General features: G+C 39.3%; 1 protein-coding gene across 1 annotated transcript in view; it reads left to right on the forward strand.

Annotated features, from left to right (window-relative positions):
* The window catches only part of LRP2 (LDL receptor related protein 2), a 199,828-nt gene that overhangs the window by 96,824 nt on the left and 87,652 nt on the right, over positions 1 to 15,352 (forward strand). Inside the window, exons 26-33 of the mRNA XM_036320297.1 lie at positions 771 to 1,019; positions 1,800 to 2,011; positions 2,759 to 2,943; positions 3,972 to 4,200; positions 5,546 to 5,723; positions 8,729 to 8,857; positions 12,261 to 12,427; positions 13,394 to 13,537. Coding sequence (XP_036176190.1) covers positions 771 to 1,019; positions 1,800 to 2,011; positions 2,759 to 2,943; positions 3,972 to 4,200; positions 5,546 to 5,723; positions 8,729 to 8,857; positions 12,261 to 12,427; positions 13,394 to 13,537 — 1,493 coding nt within the window. The remainder of the gene's footprint in view (positions 1 to 770; positions 1,020 to 1,799; positions 2,012 to 2,758; positions 2,944 to 3,971; positions 4,201 to 5,545; positions 5,724 to 8,728; positions 8,858 to 12,260; positions 12,428 to 13,393; positions 13,538 to 15,352) is intronic.

The raw sequence follows: 15,352 nt of genomic DNA on the forward strand, positions 1-15,352 counted from the left end.
CCTTTCTTTCTTCCCTCTTTAATCAATGCTCACTCTCAGATGAACCTCAGCCAGGTACGATTGCAAAGTATTTTTTCTTTTTATGATTTTATATGTGTTGTGTTTGTGCTGAAAGTGTTCTAATCAATTTGACTTACTTCCCCTTCTAGTGCATGTTTTGTACCATCACTCTTATAATAAGTTACATGGAAATAGAGGGCATTTGCATTCCCAGGCATGTGAGCTATGTTTGGGTGGCTTCAGGCATTGCTGTTTTGGCTCTGAAACTAAAGAATGATGTTTGTGGACCTGTGCTCTCTAGTGTTCCAGCTGTGTTTCCCCTTCCATTTATTCACTTCCATAAACCTTCCAGCCCTTGCTCATAATGTCAGTCTTATCTTCTATTTCTATATGGGTAGAAGAATAACAGAAAGCAAATGAGAAGTAAGTTAGGTGTCTTTGCATGCTTGATCAATGATAGTTGTGTTTCTTGATGTCACCAATATTTCCTCAAGTTTCTCACTTTGGACTAAATGGAATTATAATAGAGGGGTGTAGCGAAGAAAATGGTCCAAGTCCAATGGATGTGAAGAATAGTAAATCCTTAGGTCTATCAGAGCAGACACTGACTAGCCTGTGGAGTTCATGCAAGTGAGTGCTGCTCTCAGCTCTTACCTGGGTATTATGCTGAAGGTAGCCCTAGACTATATGACAAATATTTGCAGCAGGGTGAACCAAAGAAGCAAAGATTCCTCACTTTTCCCCTTTCTTATTCTCTTTCTTTATTCTAGACCAGGAGAGCTGCTCAAATTTAAATGCTGGTTGTACTCACCAGTGTGTTCAAGGGCCCTTTGGGGCTCAATGCCTATGTCCATTGGGATACCTGCTTGCTAATGATTCTAAGACCTGTGAAGACATAGATGAATGTGATAATCCAGGCTTTTGTAGCCAGCATTGTTACAATACAAGAGGTTCTTTCCGGTGCTGGTGTGATAAAGAATACATGTTAGACACTGATGGGAAGACTTGCAAAGTTACAGGTAATGACTGAACTTGAAAGTGAACTAACTCCAGTTAACAACATACCCCAAAGCTTAAGATCAAATGTGTTATATTGATATTTGGAAATGTTAATTAGGAGTCAAATGATGGATCTTGTACTTTGGAAAATGGAGGTCAAAACATATACAGTAGAAGATGCTTTTTAAAATTATTTAGAATAATATCAAAATGTTTTTTACATTATTTAAATATCTTTATATATTGAGCATAATGCATTCAATTTGCCCAATATTAGCTCAATTTCTATTATGTGAAAGTGATTACACTATATATTAGGATATTAATTCAGCTGCTTTAAATGACCAAATAAAGGAGGGCTAAAACAGATTAGAGGGGATATTGTGAGATAATTAGATGTCTCTGACACAGCTGGATGCCTTTGGAAAAATTGTTTGACATGATTCCTGCTTTCTAGAAGCCTATAATTTAGGAAAGAAGATAAGCAAAGTATAAAAGTAACTAGAAATAGGAAGAATGCAAGTATAGTTCACTCCATATTGATATTTAGACAATATAATTAAAGGAAGAAAATATTTCAGAAAAAGCTTATTTTAAATACTCGTGCAAATCAGCTAACTATTTCGGCAAGGCATGGAATGATTAAAAATTTTTTTAATAGAGATTTTTGTTTTTCGCCATTACTATAGTTTGGAATTACATCTTCCTCTGTTACCAAAGCATTTCATTAAATATTTGAGATGCTTTAGCTTTTTTTTCTTCCAGAATCAGCGACATTTTTGCATTTTCTTCTTTGACAGCATCTGAAAGTCTGCTGTTACTTGTGGCAAGTCAGAACCAAATTATTGCTGACAATATCACCTCCCAGGTCCACAATATCTATGCACTTATTGAGGGTGGTTCTCACATTGTAGCTGTTGATTTTGATTCCGTCAGTGGTCGTGTCTTTTGGTCTGATGGAACTCAGGGCAAAATCTGGAGTGCATTTCAAAATGGAACAGACAGAAAAGTAGTAAGTACATTTCTACTGACCTTTGGCCTAATTCCACTGTGGTGGGTCTCTTTGCTATTACTCTCCAATGAGAGAAGATCCTACTGCGTACTAGGTAGCTCTCATATTCCCCTTTGGGTGGTATTGTACCCAAGAGGCCTGGACATTCACAACTCCAAATCTATGCGTGTTTTAGATAAGGAAGTGGTCTCTGAAGGCAGATCCATTGTTTTGAATTCCAGGCCACATGATGTAGAGACTTCACAAAATCTATGAGGTTCCCTTTGCAATTTTTTTTTCTGGTGTATGAGAGCAGAAGGAAACGCCAGGGGAGTTAAGAGATTGCTTTTCACAGTTTTAATTTAGTTATGTTTTTCAGTCTATCTCCCAATTTGTTTCTTGACCTTTGATGGATATGCTTCCTTTGCCCCTTAGAACTTTATTTTATAATCATTAGCACTTAATCAAGATATTACTTTCGATACCTTGGCATTATAAATTTTCATAGGATTGCCAATTTAGAGAATGGATAGAGCTTTTGTTAATTGGAAACACTTTGAAACCAAAATGAAACTACACACTAGTTCAATCAATTCTACAAAATCTTGTATGTTTTTCCTATAAAAATGTAGTGTTGATTAGTAGTTATCTATAAGGAATGACAAAATTTTATAATGCTCACAAGAGCAAATTAGATGCTGTATTCCAGATTTTCATGTTATCACCCATTCCCTTTAGAATTCACTCTTTATTCAATTTTGTCTTTAGGTACTTGACAGTGGCACCACCATGACTGAAAGTCTTGTGGTAGATTGGGTGGGTCGCAATCTTTACTGGACAGACTATGCTCTGCAAACAATTGAAGTCTCTAAACTGGATGGGAGCCACAGGACTGTGCTGATGAGTGAAAATGTAACAATGCCGAGGGGACTAGCATTAGATCCCAGACTTAGGTAAGACTTTTTTTTCAATGATCTTGCCCTGACAGGATTATCATGAAGGAAAAATAATAAGAGGATGATGCCACTGATATGCATATTATAAAATTTAAAATAACCTGTTGTTTAAACTTCTCTATAGAAGTGGTAGGCATCCAACTGGTTGTTGCTATCATTTCTTTATCTTTAATAGTGTTTGCCATAAAGTACACAAGGGCAATTGATTGTTCACTTTCAGACTGCATTGATTTATTAGCGTGGCAATACAATTATTGACATGATTGTTGTAGAATTATATAATTAAGTTTCTAATGAATGTATACAGTAATATGCCGTAGATGGGCCAGCTTGCTATAACTTTGATACCTCATGGTTTCATTAAAAAAAAAAAATAACAAAAGCCAGATTTTTCTGCTTTGGTTTCATGCTATTTCCTAGAGTTCCCTTTTATGTAATACAAGGGAGAAAATTTTTTCCTGTTGTTCCTAAAGGGAAGAAAAAGAAATTCTCCCACATGCTTAGAAACTTCTGCAGGCCTCCTCTCTTGAATTTGCTTAGATTCTCTAACTTAGATTCTTGTCTGCAGGATGACAAGTTGGGCAAATTATGTTCAGTGTGATACAGACTTCTAGATATTGCAGAGATTCAACTCCAGTGAAATTTATGATGAATCTCTGATGAGAAATAAATTGACCCTTTTAAACATGACAGGGTAGAAAGTCAAGGACAGATGGATTTTTCTAGATCCATTATTTTTGGATTGTACAGAAACATGAGTCGGCATTGAGACATTTCAGAGTCATAATGTACTGCATGTTTTATGAACATTATAAAAAAACCCCTAGGTGGCTTGTGGTTGCATCATATTTACAGTTTTCCTTTGCAATGCTCGGAGGAAAGAATAAGTTCTGTGCATATATTCTGAACTGGAAATGAGTTATTTTAAGTAGAGTGTATATATGATGTCCTGTTACTTGAGATGACAGTTATTTTTCTGTGTTGAAATATGTTCTGTCCGATTGGTAACTAGTTTCTTTTCACAGTGAACATCTGATGTTCTGGTCTGACTGGGGCCATCACCCTCGTATTGAGCGAGCCAGCATGGATGGCAGTTCGCGCACTGTTATTGTCCAAGACAAGATTTTATGGCCCAATGGCTTAACTATTGACTACCCCAACAGACTGCTCTACTTCTTGGATGCCTATCTTGATTACTTAGATTTTTGTGACTATGATGGACAACATCGGAGGCAGGTGATAGCCAGTGATTTGGTAAGTTGGTAGTGAGGAAAAAAAACGGAAACTATAATAGTGACTGAGTGGAAAGCAGACAGAATAACAAGAATATGAAGAACTTAATTTTTGTGTTATAGACATTGCATGCTCAATCCGAGGCATATTAACAGGAATAAGGGCCAATCCATCTTTTTTTTTTTTTCTAACTGAAAATGCGTATTTTTATTTTAGTTCATGGTCAGATTGCTCGTGTAATTTAGTTGATTTGTAGGTGCTAATCTGTTGCTTCTGTACCTTTAAAAAGTGTTAAACAAATAGTAACAATTTAATTATATTTACATTCTCAATTAATCATAGCCTATTATGTGCTTTGTATTTTTATTTAGGAAATTCTGTGGATTTTATTCTCACAAGTTATGGTAAAATACAGAAAATGTATTTTTTTCCAAAGAACTATTGATGACTTCTATTTAAGATTGTCATTATTTACAGTCTTGTGACTTGAAGAGACCCTGGGAGGGCCTCTCCACCTTCAGAAAATATGCATCTAAGCTGTATCAGATTTTTGTACATCTGTGAGTGGCAGAACAAGATGGTGGGAATTGCACTGGAGAAGGAGAGATGATAATGGGGTGGTGGGGACCCCAGACCCAGCACTTCACTTTCTGTGCTTCAGTTTTGCTTTCATTTGTAAATGGGTGCCCAGTGTAATTACCAGAGTAAAAATGAAGACTAAATGACACATGCACGAGAAAGGATTTTGAGTGGTATAATGGGAGAGAGGTCAAGCAGTATAATTTTGGTCTGTCTCTTGAACAGTGACTCCCCTGTGTTTTTATTAAGTAACTAGAGGCCCGATGCATGAAATTCATGCAAGGGTAGGCATTTGCAGCCCTGGTTGCTGAGGCCCTCGTGGCCGTGGCCCTGGCTGCCTTTTGGCCCTGCCCCCCGTCTACACCCGCCTTGTCCTGGCACTGCCCGCTTCTGCTTCTGGTTCCCTGATTCCGTGGAGCCCCTGATCAATTGCCCCTCAGAGGGTGGCCTGGGCCTCCCTCTTTGGGGCGATTGCGGAGCCCTCCCCCCTTCGCATTGACCGCCCGCCCGGCCCCTGGCCTGGGCCTCCCTCTCTGCAGGGCAATTGTGGGGCGATGGTGGGCCCCCGACTAATCACATCACACCCATCTTAGCTGGCCTGGTGCTAGTGCATGTCTTAGCGTGGTCGCCTGGACAGGCGTTCTGCTGTTCGGTTGATTTGCATATTATGCTTTTTTTACTATAGATTACATGCTAAAGGAAACCATCTATTCAGCATCCTTTTCTACTTTGTTTCCCTTGGTTTTTATTTCTGGGCGAGATCTCATTGTTCTCTTCTGCCTCGCAGATTCTGCGGCATCCCTATGCCTTGACCGTCTTTGAAGATTCGGTGTACTGGACTGACCGAGCAACTGAGCAGGTCGCTCAAGCCAACAAGTGGCATGGAGGGCAACAGGCCGTTGTCATTTATAATGTGCACCAGCCTCTTGGGATTGTTGCGGTTCATCCTGCAAAACAGCCGAATGGTAAATGAGAGACAATCGAGAGAGACAGAGAAACACTCTGCCTGAAAATAGCTTGAAAACACTTACTCTGGAAATGTAAAATGCAATGAATTTTCCTTTCCACTTTACCAACTACTCTTGTCCTAACATTTCCATTACTTTTATTTACCAGGGAAAACTCAAATCTTGTATGTAACAGCAGCAGGTCTAAATTGTATCATTTTATTTAGCAATTGGCTACTGCTTCTGTGAATTTTCTGAGTCTCAATTTCCTCCGCTGACAAATACAGCATAGACCAGATACACAGTCCCTTTTATCACTACCACCTATTTTTAGGACTTATTTATTATGGCACCATTGCCCTGTAGGTGCTCTGCTGTGGCTACCCCATCTTCCTGGAGTGCCTGGTGTAGGTGGAGAGGTGATTTAAAAATTTGACTTTGGTAGTGTGAGGAGGAATAAGTCACTCTTCTCTCCTCATAACTCTGCAGTGGATTCTCATCACGTTCAGAATCTGGCCCCTGTTATCTCCCTGGTCTCTTCTCCCACTTACTTACTCTTGTCACATTGGACTTCATTGCATTTCATTGTGTCCTGAAGCCATACCAGGCAACTTCCCACCTCTGAACTTTTTGCAGAGTTTACGCCTGCCTTAGGCCCACCTGCCTCCCAGGGATCGTATCTTTAAGTCATTGTATCTTTTTCTTTTCTTTTTTAATATCTTTATTGGTTTCAGAAAGGAAGGGAGAGGGAGGGAGGGAGGGAAGGAGGGAGGGAGGGAGGGGGAGAGAGAGAGAGAGAGAGAGAGAGAGAGAAAGAGAGAGAGAGAGAGCAACATCAATGAATAGAGAAATCTTTGATTGGCTGTCTCCTGCACACCCACTCTGGGAATTGAGACCACAACCTGACCTGGAATCAAACAGTGACCTCCTGGTTCATAAGTCAGTGCTCAACCATTGAGCCTTGCCAGTCGGACCCCACCTCTGAACGTTTGCACTAGCTTTTCCCCTGCCTGGAATATCTCTCCTCTTGATTTCCACATCAGTTGCTCCTTCATGTCATTTAGAATTCTGTTAAATGCTCCTGCTGGCTCTCAATCACCCTACCTAAAATAGCCTTCCCTCTCATAGTTATTTTGCTGTTTATCCTCATATTCTGAAATCACACAATTTATTTATTTATATTTTTAACTTAAAAAATATATATTTATTGATTTTTAGAGAGAGAGGGAGAGGGATAGAGAGATAGAAACATCAATGAGAGAGAAATGCCATTGATCGGCTGCTTCCTTCATGCCCCCTACTGGGGATGAAGCTTGAAACCTGGGCATGTGCCCTGAGCAGGAACTGAACTGTGATCTCTTGGTTCCTAGGTTGATGCTCAAGCACTGAGCCACACTGGTCTGGCCCTCACAATTATTTATTTATTTATTTATTTATTTATTTATTATGAATTTATTGGGGTGACATTGCTTATTAAAATTATAGAGATTTCAGGTTTATAATTCTCTAATATATCATCTGCATATTGTATTGTGTGTTTACCCCAAGTCAAGTTTCCTTCCGTCACCATTTATTCTCCTTTTACTCTCTTCTACCTCCTGAAATCACACAATTTATGAGTTTAGTTCTGCCTACTGTGCTAGAATATCTGTCCCATGTTTACAGTATTCCCAGTGTGTGGAATGGTGTTTGGTATATAGTGAAGGCTTAACATTTTGGAGCGAATTAGTAGATCTGACAGGGTATGTAATAAGAACACGTAAGGTCTGGAGAACATCCTGTGAGCTTAGGATACACACGGGATCACTCTTGTCAAGGAGCAGAGACACACAAAGATGTCATCATTAGAAAAATAAAAGATTGTTATGTAACCAAATTTGGTCAACAGTGCATAATTGTAAAGGTCACATAGGGACACACACCTTGATTTCATTTAATGTGAAAAGGTCTCTTTTAGGTCAGGCAAGGAGACAATAATACTTAGCATCATATTTCCATACTAAGCTCAGGATTACTCAGCGGCTATAGTTCATAATCCGGTATTGACAGGATTGATCTGTAACCTTGGGCAAGTCACTCCTCCTTCTTTGCCTCTTATGAATTTTATGATGAAAGCTGGGTGTTAGGGAAGGCCAAAAGAGTCAAGGAAAATACCCAGACTTACAGAGGTAACTTCGTGTACTTGTGTCTTCAAATACTAGGGGCCTCTGGGGGACAATAATAGTGTGACAGAGCACGTTTGAAAATCAACCGAAGGACTTGTTTGCATGCATATAAGCGTAACCAATGGACATAAGACACTGGGGGGTAGGGGAGGCCAGGGGATTGTCAAGGGCGGGGGGGAAAAAAAGGACACATATGTAATACCCGTTGTAATACTTTAAGCAATAAAAAAAAACAAACAAAAAAATAAAAATGTACTTGTTTAAATTGAGATATAATTTGACATATATTAGTTTTAGCTGTACAACAAGATTTGAAATATGTATATCTTGTGAAATGATTACGACACTAAGTTAGTGAACATCCATCAGCACACACAGTTACAGAAACATTTTTGTGATGAAACTTTTAAGATCTACTCTTGGCAATGTTCAAATATGCAGTACAGTGTTGTTAACTATAGTCATCGTGCTGTGTATTACATCCTCAAAATTAATGAGCCTTATCACTGGAAGCTAATACTTTTGCCCACCTTCACCATTTCACTCACCCCACCCTCTGATTCTGGCAACCACCAATCTGTTTTCTCTGAGTTCATTTTTATTTATTTTTATTTTACATGTAAGTGAGATTATATAGTATATATCTTTTCTGATATATATCTTATTTCACTTACCATAATGCCATCAAGGTTCATCCATGTTGTTGCAAATGGCAGGATTTCCTTTCTTTATGGCTGAGTGACCTTCCATTGTGTATGTGTTTATATAAATATGTCACATTTTCTTTGCCCATTCATTCTGTGTACTTCTATGTGGGATTTTTCCATTCAGCAATGTTTACTTCTCTTCCTATTGCAGATGTAAATTCCTGTGCCTCTGCCCCCTGCAGCCACCTATGCCTGCTTTCCTCAAAGAGGCCACAGCTTTACTCCTGTGCTTGTCCCTCTGGATGGAGTCTCTCTCATGATTCTGTGACTTGCCTGAGAGGTACAGTATGCCCTTTAAGTGTGCCCGGACGGTGGCCTTGCCGTAGTCTGTGCAATTCAGTGTAAGCTGTAAACCACTTGCTGATGGAGTGTGTGCTGCATTCCCTTTGATTCAGCAGTATCTGGGGAGTGTATGTGTGTGGGGCGACTTAATTGAGTACTCAGTTGTTATATAGTTTCTGAATATAAAGCTAATATTATGTGTGCATGTGATTCAACAGTCCTAGCTTCATATTTTCTCTTACCTGGTTACATTTAGACAAGCTATGGTCATGGAAAGTTCCAAATTCTGCACTTAAGTCAAAATTCTTCTTTTTCAAAAAAATTTCATGTCTTTTTCTTTTCTTTTTATTGAATTAATTGGGGTGACACTGGTTAACAAAATTATACAGGTTTCCGATGCACAATTCCACAACACATCATCTGTACATTGTATTTTGTGTTCACCACCCCAAGTGAAGTCTGTGTCCATCCCTATTTATCCTCCCTGTGCCCCATCCATTGTCGATCCCCCCAGCTATCACTATGCCACTGTCTATGTCCATGAGTTTTCTCTTTTTTTCTCAATCCCCTCACTCCTCCACCCAACCCCCAACCCCTATCCCCAACAGCTGTCAGCCTGCTCTCTATCTATACATCGGTCTCTGTTTTGCTTGTTTAGTTCATTAGATTCTACCTATGAGTGAAATTATATGGTACTTGTCTTGACATTACTGTATGGCTTCATTTTTCAGGATCTTGATCTCATTTTTATTCTCATAGCCAATAGCCAATCATGAGTGTTGTAGCTTAGGTCTTCCCACTCCAGTTTCAATACCTTTACTATTATTATCTGACACTCTAAAAATATGTTTCCACTGTATGAAATATTTTAAGTGATTATTTGAGCAATTTAATCTTTATCTAATCCTAGATATTTTACTGGGTTGATTGAAGAATATGTGAAGGGTTATATTAAGTACTTTAGGGAGTAAGAAAGAAAGGAAAAGATGTAGTCAATCTACAAAAGAGATTTCTTCTGGAATTTGCACTTGATCTATTTAAAAGATACATTTTTATTGAATTCAGAGAGGAAGGGAGAAGGAGAGAGAAATAGAAACATCAATGATGAGAATCATTGATCGGCTGCCTCCTGTACGCCCCTGACTGGGGATGGAGCCCGCAAACTGGGCATGTGCACTTGACTGGAATGGAACCCAGGACCCTTCAGTTCGCAGGCCGACACTCTGTCCACTGAGCCAAACCTGCTAGGCTAGGGCTATAATAAATTATTTTAAAAAATCATTCGTCTTTGCTTAAAAATCTAAAGAGTTATAAATTCAAGTTTCTTTCATTTCTCAGTAAAGAGGAGTGAATGTGTTTTGCTGCTCATAAAAATGGCTGTACATAAGTTCAAACTGAATGTTTAATGATAAAAAATTCCTAAAGTAAGAGAAACTAGAGTCCTAATCTAGAGGTAGATTTAGTTTTCAAATGGAAAATACATGCTGAGTCTAGGAAATTTATGGTGTTTACAGATTATGCAGATGTAAGCTTATTCCATGTAATATTTTGCAATGATACTTTCCTGATGAAAGATTTTAATTATTGGTAATTCTTACAAAGGGATTGGCATTTGCAATTTTTCTTCAGACTTATTATGAAGCTAATCTTTGCTGACATTGTTTAATTTAGTGTGTCCTCATTGTCTTTCAGCAGAAGATTAAACTGGGCTATAGACATTTTGGATACAAAGCATTCTTTCACCACAGATTCTTGAACTGTGCATTGGGGATTGGTGTAATCAGTATTACTATATGATGGTGATTGATAAATGTCAACTCTACATAGTACCTTTGGTTGTTTCACAAAAATTCCACTAGTGGTTTTACCATGGGCTGAGTTTAGTGAGGTGGAAATTTTTCAGTTTCCCAAATGGTTTCTCTGTACCAGTTGGATAACTAAGTGTCAATGTGTGTTGAAAGTTACACATTTTTTCAACAAGAAGCTTAGAGAACTTGTTAACAATTGTAGATGAAAACATTTTACTTGACCTACATATTCAATAGCCTTTACCAGGGTTCCTCAAACTACAGCCTGCGGGCCACATGCAAATACAAATATTGTATTTGTTCCCGTTTCATTTTTTTACTTCAAAATAAGGTATGTGCAGTGTGCATAGGAATTTGTTCATAGTTTTTTTTTTTTTAAACTATAGTCCGGCCCTCCAACGGTCTGAGGGACAGTGAACTGGCCCCCTGTTTAAAAAGTTTGAGGACCCCTGGCCTTTACAATAGTGTTTACTCTGTGTCTGGCATATCTTTGGAAATGCTTATGTGATAAGGTTAAGGGAAAAAGCAAATGGCCCTGGCCAGCATCCTCAGTGGTTAGAATGTCAGCCTGCAAACAAGCTGGCTTTGGTCAAGGGCATGTACCTAGGTTGCAGGCTCCTCCCTGGCCGGGGCCCAGGTCAGGGCTCATGCAGGAGGCAACCAATCGAAGTGTCCCTCTCACATTGATGTTTCTCTCTGTCTTTCCCTCTCTCTTCCAAGCTCTCTAAAAATCAATGGAAACATATCCTCAGGTGAGGATAAAAAAAAGAAAGAAATGTCATATCCTATGAAAGAGACATCTTGAAAATGCCGAAAGGAAGTTGTCATTTTTTCGTGGTGAAAGGACTGGAGTCCATGTTGATGAAAACACCTTGGCAGCTGGCAGTGGCAGCAGCAGCAGGGTGATGGGGGTGGTGCCTTCCCCTGATCAGCCCACAGAGGGAGGCCAGACTGTGGCTTAGGCTCACAGGGAACAGGCCTAAGCCCTCAGTTAGTAGGACATCCCCTGAGGGCTCCTGGACTGTGAGAGGGGGCAGGCTGGGCTGAGGGACACCCTCCCCCCCGCCCCCCTCCCCCGCCAGTGCATGAATTTTGTGCTTCGAGCCTCTAGTGATAAAACAAACCCACTCTTGAATTTCATTCATTTAGATTTTTTTTTTTCAATAAGGGGACTATAGCTAGGATAAGATTATCTTTGAAAAAGTACTTCATTGTATTAAGGAGATTAAGTGAACTGATAGTTTGAGTAAAATATTATGAGGATGTTTAACTTTCAATATACAGATACTTTTTGAGAGATACTGTTTATGTATTCACCTATGCACCCACACATTTATTCATTTATGTGATCATTCATTTAGTTACAAATATTTATTAGGCAATTATTATATACCAGACTCTGGGCACATAATAGTAAATCAGACGTAGTCACTGCCATTTGGGATATAATATATATTATACATTATATTTATTGCTGCAATGCTGCAATTATATTTTATTTCATTAAATGGTAACAATCCACTGCCTTTCATTACTCTAAGTGTCTGGGAAGAGTGGGATATAATTTTGACTGATACTCTGTTATTTTCACAGATGATCAACCTTTCTTAATAACTGTAAGACGCAGTGTAATTTTTGGAATCTCCCTTAATCCTGAGGTGAAGAGCAATGATGCTATGGTTCCTATATCAGGGATACAGAACGGTTATGATGTTGAGTTTGATGATACAGAGGAATTCATCTATTGGGTTGAGAATCCAGTAAGTTTTGAATACCATTCAAAATCTGTAACTTGTTCTCACAGAGCCTGCACTGATACCTCCTTATAGGCAAACGTTTGCTGGGTGGATAAAAGGGCAATGATCTAGTAATACTAAATTACCACTAAATAATTTTTTTGATTCAGTGAGGGATATAAATGGGAGGTTGTCCTGGAGCAAAGATCAGAAAACACTTTAGCTTTAGAATAATAAGCACACTTAAGCTATTGGGCATTTTTTATTCATGCAGCAAGTACTTATTAAGTGCTTACTGTTTGCCCTGCACTGAACTAGCTGATTCCAATTGCAGAATACATGCCTAGAAGCAGCAGTCACAAAGATTGTTCTTAAGGAGCTTTAAGCTTGTAGAAGATATTAGACTAACAACAATGATCACAACTCAAGACAAAAAGCAGGAGCTCCCTAGGGATTCCAGGAAAGCATTTGTTGTGACTGCTGGGGCCTTCATTCAAATCTTTGCCTCGAGAATAAAAAGAAAACTTCTCCAATCACTTTCCCATTGTGCCCCCTCCTCACCCTTTAGGGTGGGGAAGGGGCAAAGAGAATACAAATGAGGAGAGAGAGAGAAGATTATGTGTTTGCTATTCTCCCCACTATGCAAAACATACTTCTGGCTTCCTGATTCTCACCTGTGACTTGGTTTATTCTTATGACTCTGGCCCGTGGTAATTAACAAATAAATCTCTGTAGCCAGTATCAGAGATAGTCTGAATGGTGAGCCTTGTGTATTCCCGTGACACACTTAAAAATCAGTGTTTTCAAAGTGTGGCTGGCATTAGCATTGTACACAGTGAGGCCATCCAATGGTGCTGAACCTTGGCCTTTTCTGCAAGTCTGAGGAGTTTAAAGAGACATAGCAGCCGGCCGTAGCCACAGCGAAGGAAGTGTTTTCATGGAGAAGATGTGGCCTTGAAACAGCTCACTTCTCCATGTCTTTCTTTCTAGGGTGAAATTCACAGAGTGAAGACGGATGGCACCAACAGGACTGTGTTTGTTCCTCTGTCTAGTTTGGGCGCTTCTATGAGCCTGGCCTTAGACTGGATATCAAGAAACCTTTATTACACCAATCCTGGAACTCAGTCAATTGAGGTAATGATTCCATAATACTCTGTACACAAACACTAGTTTCTGATTCATGTAAAATCTATTCTCAGGAAATACTTTCATGGAATTTTGAAATTATTTTTAAGCAGAAACAAAAGTGAATAGATATTTGTATCAAAGCTAAGGAGGAAAACCAACTTAAAAATAAATTTTTGAAACTTTTTACTGACCTATTTTGTTTCCTCCTAAATATCAATGCTAACTTGTTCCTGTTAGGAGGATTTGAGATATTTTTGTAAAAACAAGAAATAAAAATGATGTAAGAATTCAGCATAAAAGAAAGATTATAATAGCAGGGAATTTTCATTATCTCTTCTCATCAAATCTTCAATGCTATTTTAGTAGTAAACCTAATTTATAGGTTAGCTCTGTTCTAAGATGAAAATCTTTCTATGGCTCCAATATAGGTTTTCTAACAGTGAAACAGAAAGTAGGAACTTGATTCTGATTTCTTTGATACTCTCCTCTCTGCGATAACGGTTCTTTTTTACTCCAATTCCCAGAAGAAATTCTATATGGGGTGTAGGTATGAAATCACATGAAGTAGATCAGAAGTAACTTGACTAGCATTGATTTTCTCCACTCTGGGACAAAGTTGAAACGTGTGTGTGTGTGTGTGTGTGTGTGTGTGTGTGTGTGTGCGCGCGCGCGCGGGGGGGGGGGGGGTTATTAATTTATAATAATTTTGAAAGTGAAAATTCCTAAAGCAAAGGGAGGGGCTTGTGAGAGGGCCAATTAGCAGGGCTGAGTGGAGTGACAATCACTGCTCTGGATTAGGCACGAGCTAGTAAGGTTGTTCTCTTTGGAACATTCAGAAAGAGAAATACTACAGATGAGGACGGCATACAGCAACCAAGTGGCTAATTTACAGCAGATAGGAGGAGCTCACGTCAGCCAGTGCTTTACAATTTACAAAGGGCTTCCACAAACATCATCTCATTTAATCTTCACTACATTCCCAAGTGCAGGCAAGTGTAGTAACCATTTACATTGAGCGGGACATTTGCAATATGCACAAACATTAATCCCCCAGAATTTATTAAACGGGGTAGAATCATCAACTCTTAACATGAGGGGAAACTTGGAGGCTCATCTGTTTCAAGCCCTTCATTGTTTGTTTTTTCCCCCCCACAAATATATTTTTATTGATTTCAGAGAGGAAGGGAGAGAGAGAAACATCAATGATGAGAGAGAATCATTGATTGGCTGCCTCCTGCACACCCCCTACTGGGGATTGAACTCACCACCAGGGCATGTGCCCTTGACTGGAATCGAACCTGGAACCCTTCAGTCCACAGGCTGACACTGTATCCACTGTGCCAAGCCAGCAAGGGCAAGCCCTTTGTTTTTATTTTATTTATTTATTTTTATTTATTTATTTTTTTATTGATTTTTCACAGAGAGGAAGGGAGAGGGATAAGAGTTAGAAACATCGATGAGAGAGAAACATCGATCAGCTGCCTCCTGCCCATCTCCCACTGGGGATGTGCCCGCAACCCAGGTACATGCCCTTGACCGGAATCGAACCCGGGACCCTTCAGTCCGCAGGCCGACGCTCTATCCACTGAGCCAAACCGGTTTCGGCAAGCCCTTTGTTTTTAAAATAACAATCTGAAGCCCGTAGATGTTAAGAGTTTGGCTTAACTCGGAAGCGTTCTAACTTTCCCCTGTTACAAATCACAACTCCAGCAACTGGCCCGATTTCAGCTCCCTTTGTCAGTGACAGAAGATAGTTGTTCATAATGTCAACTGAAAATATCACCTGCCATCAAAACATAGGCAAAATTTACAGCTCAAGAA

Source organism: Myotis myotis, unplaced genomic scaffold (genome assembly GCF_014108235.1).
Source record: "Myotis myotis isolate mMyoMyo1 unplaced genomic scaffold, mMyoMyo1.p scaffold_m19_p_8, whole genome shotgun sequence".
Lineage (NCBI taxonomy): Eukaryota > Metazoa > Chordata > Mammalia > Chiroptera > Vespertilionidae > Myotis > Myotis myotis.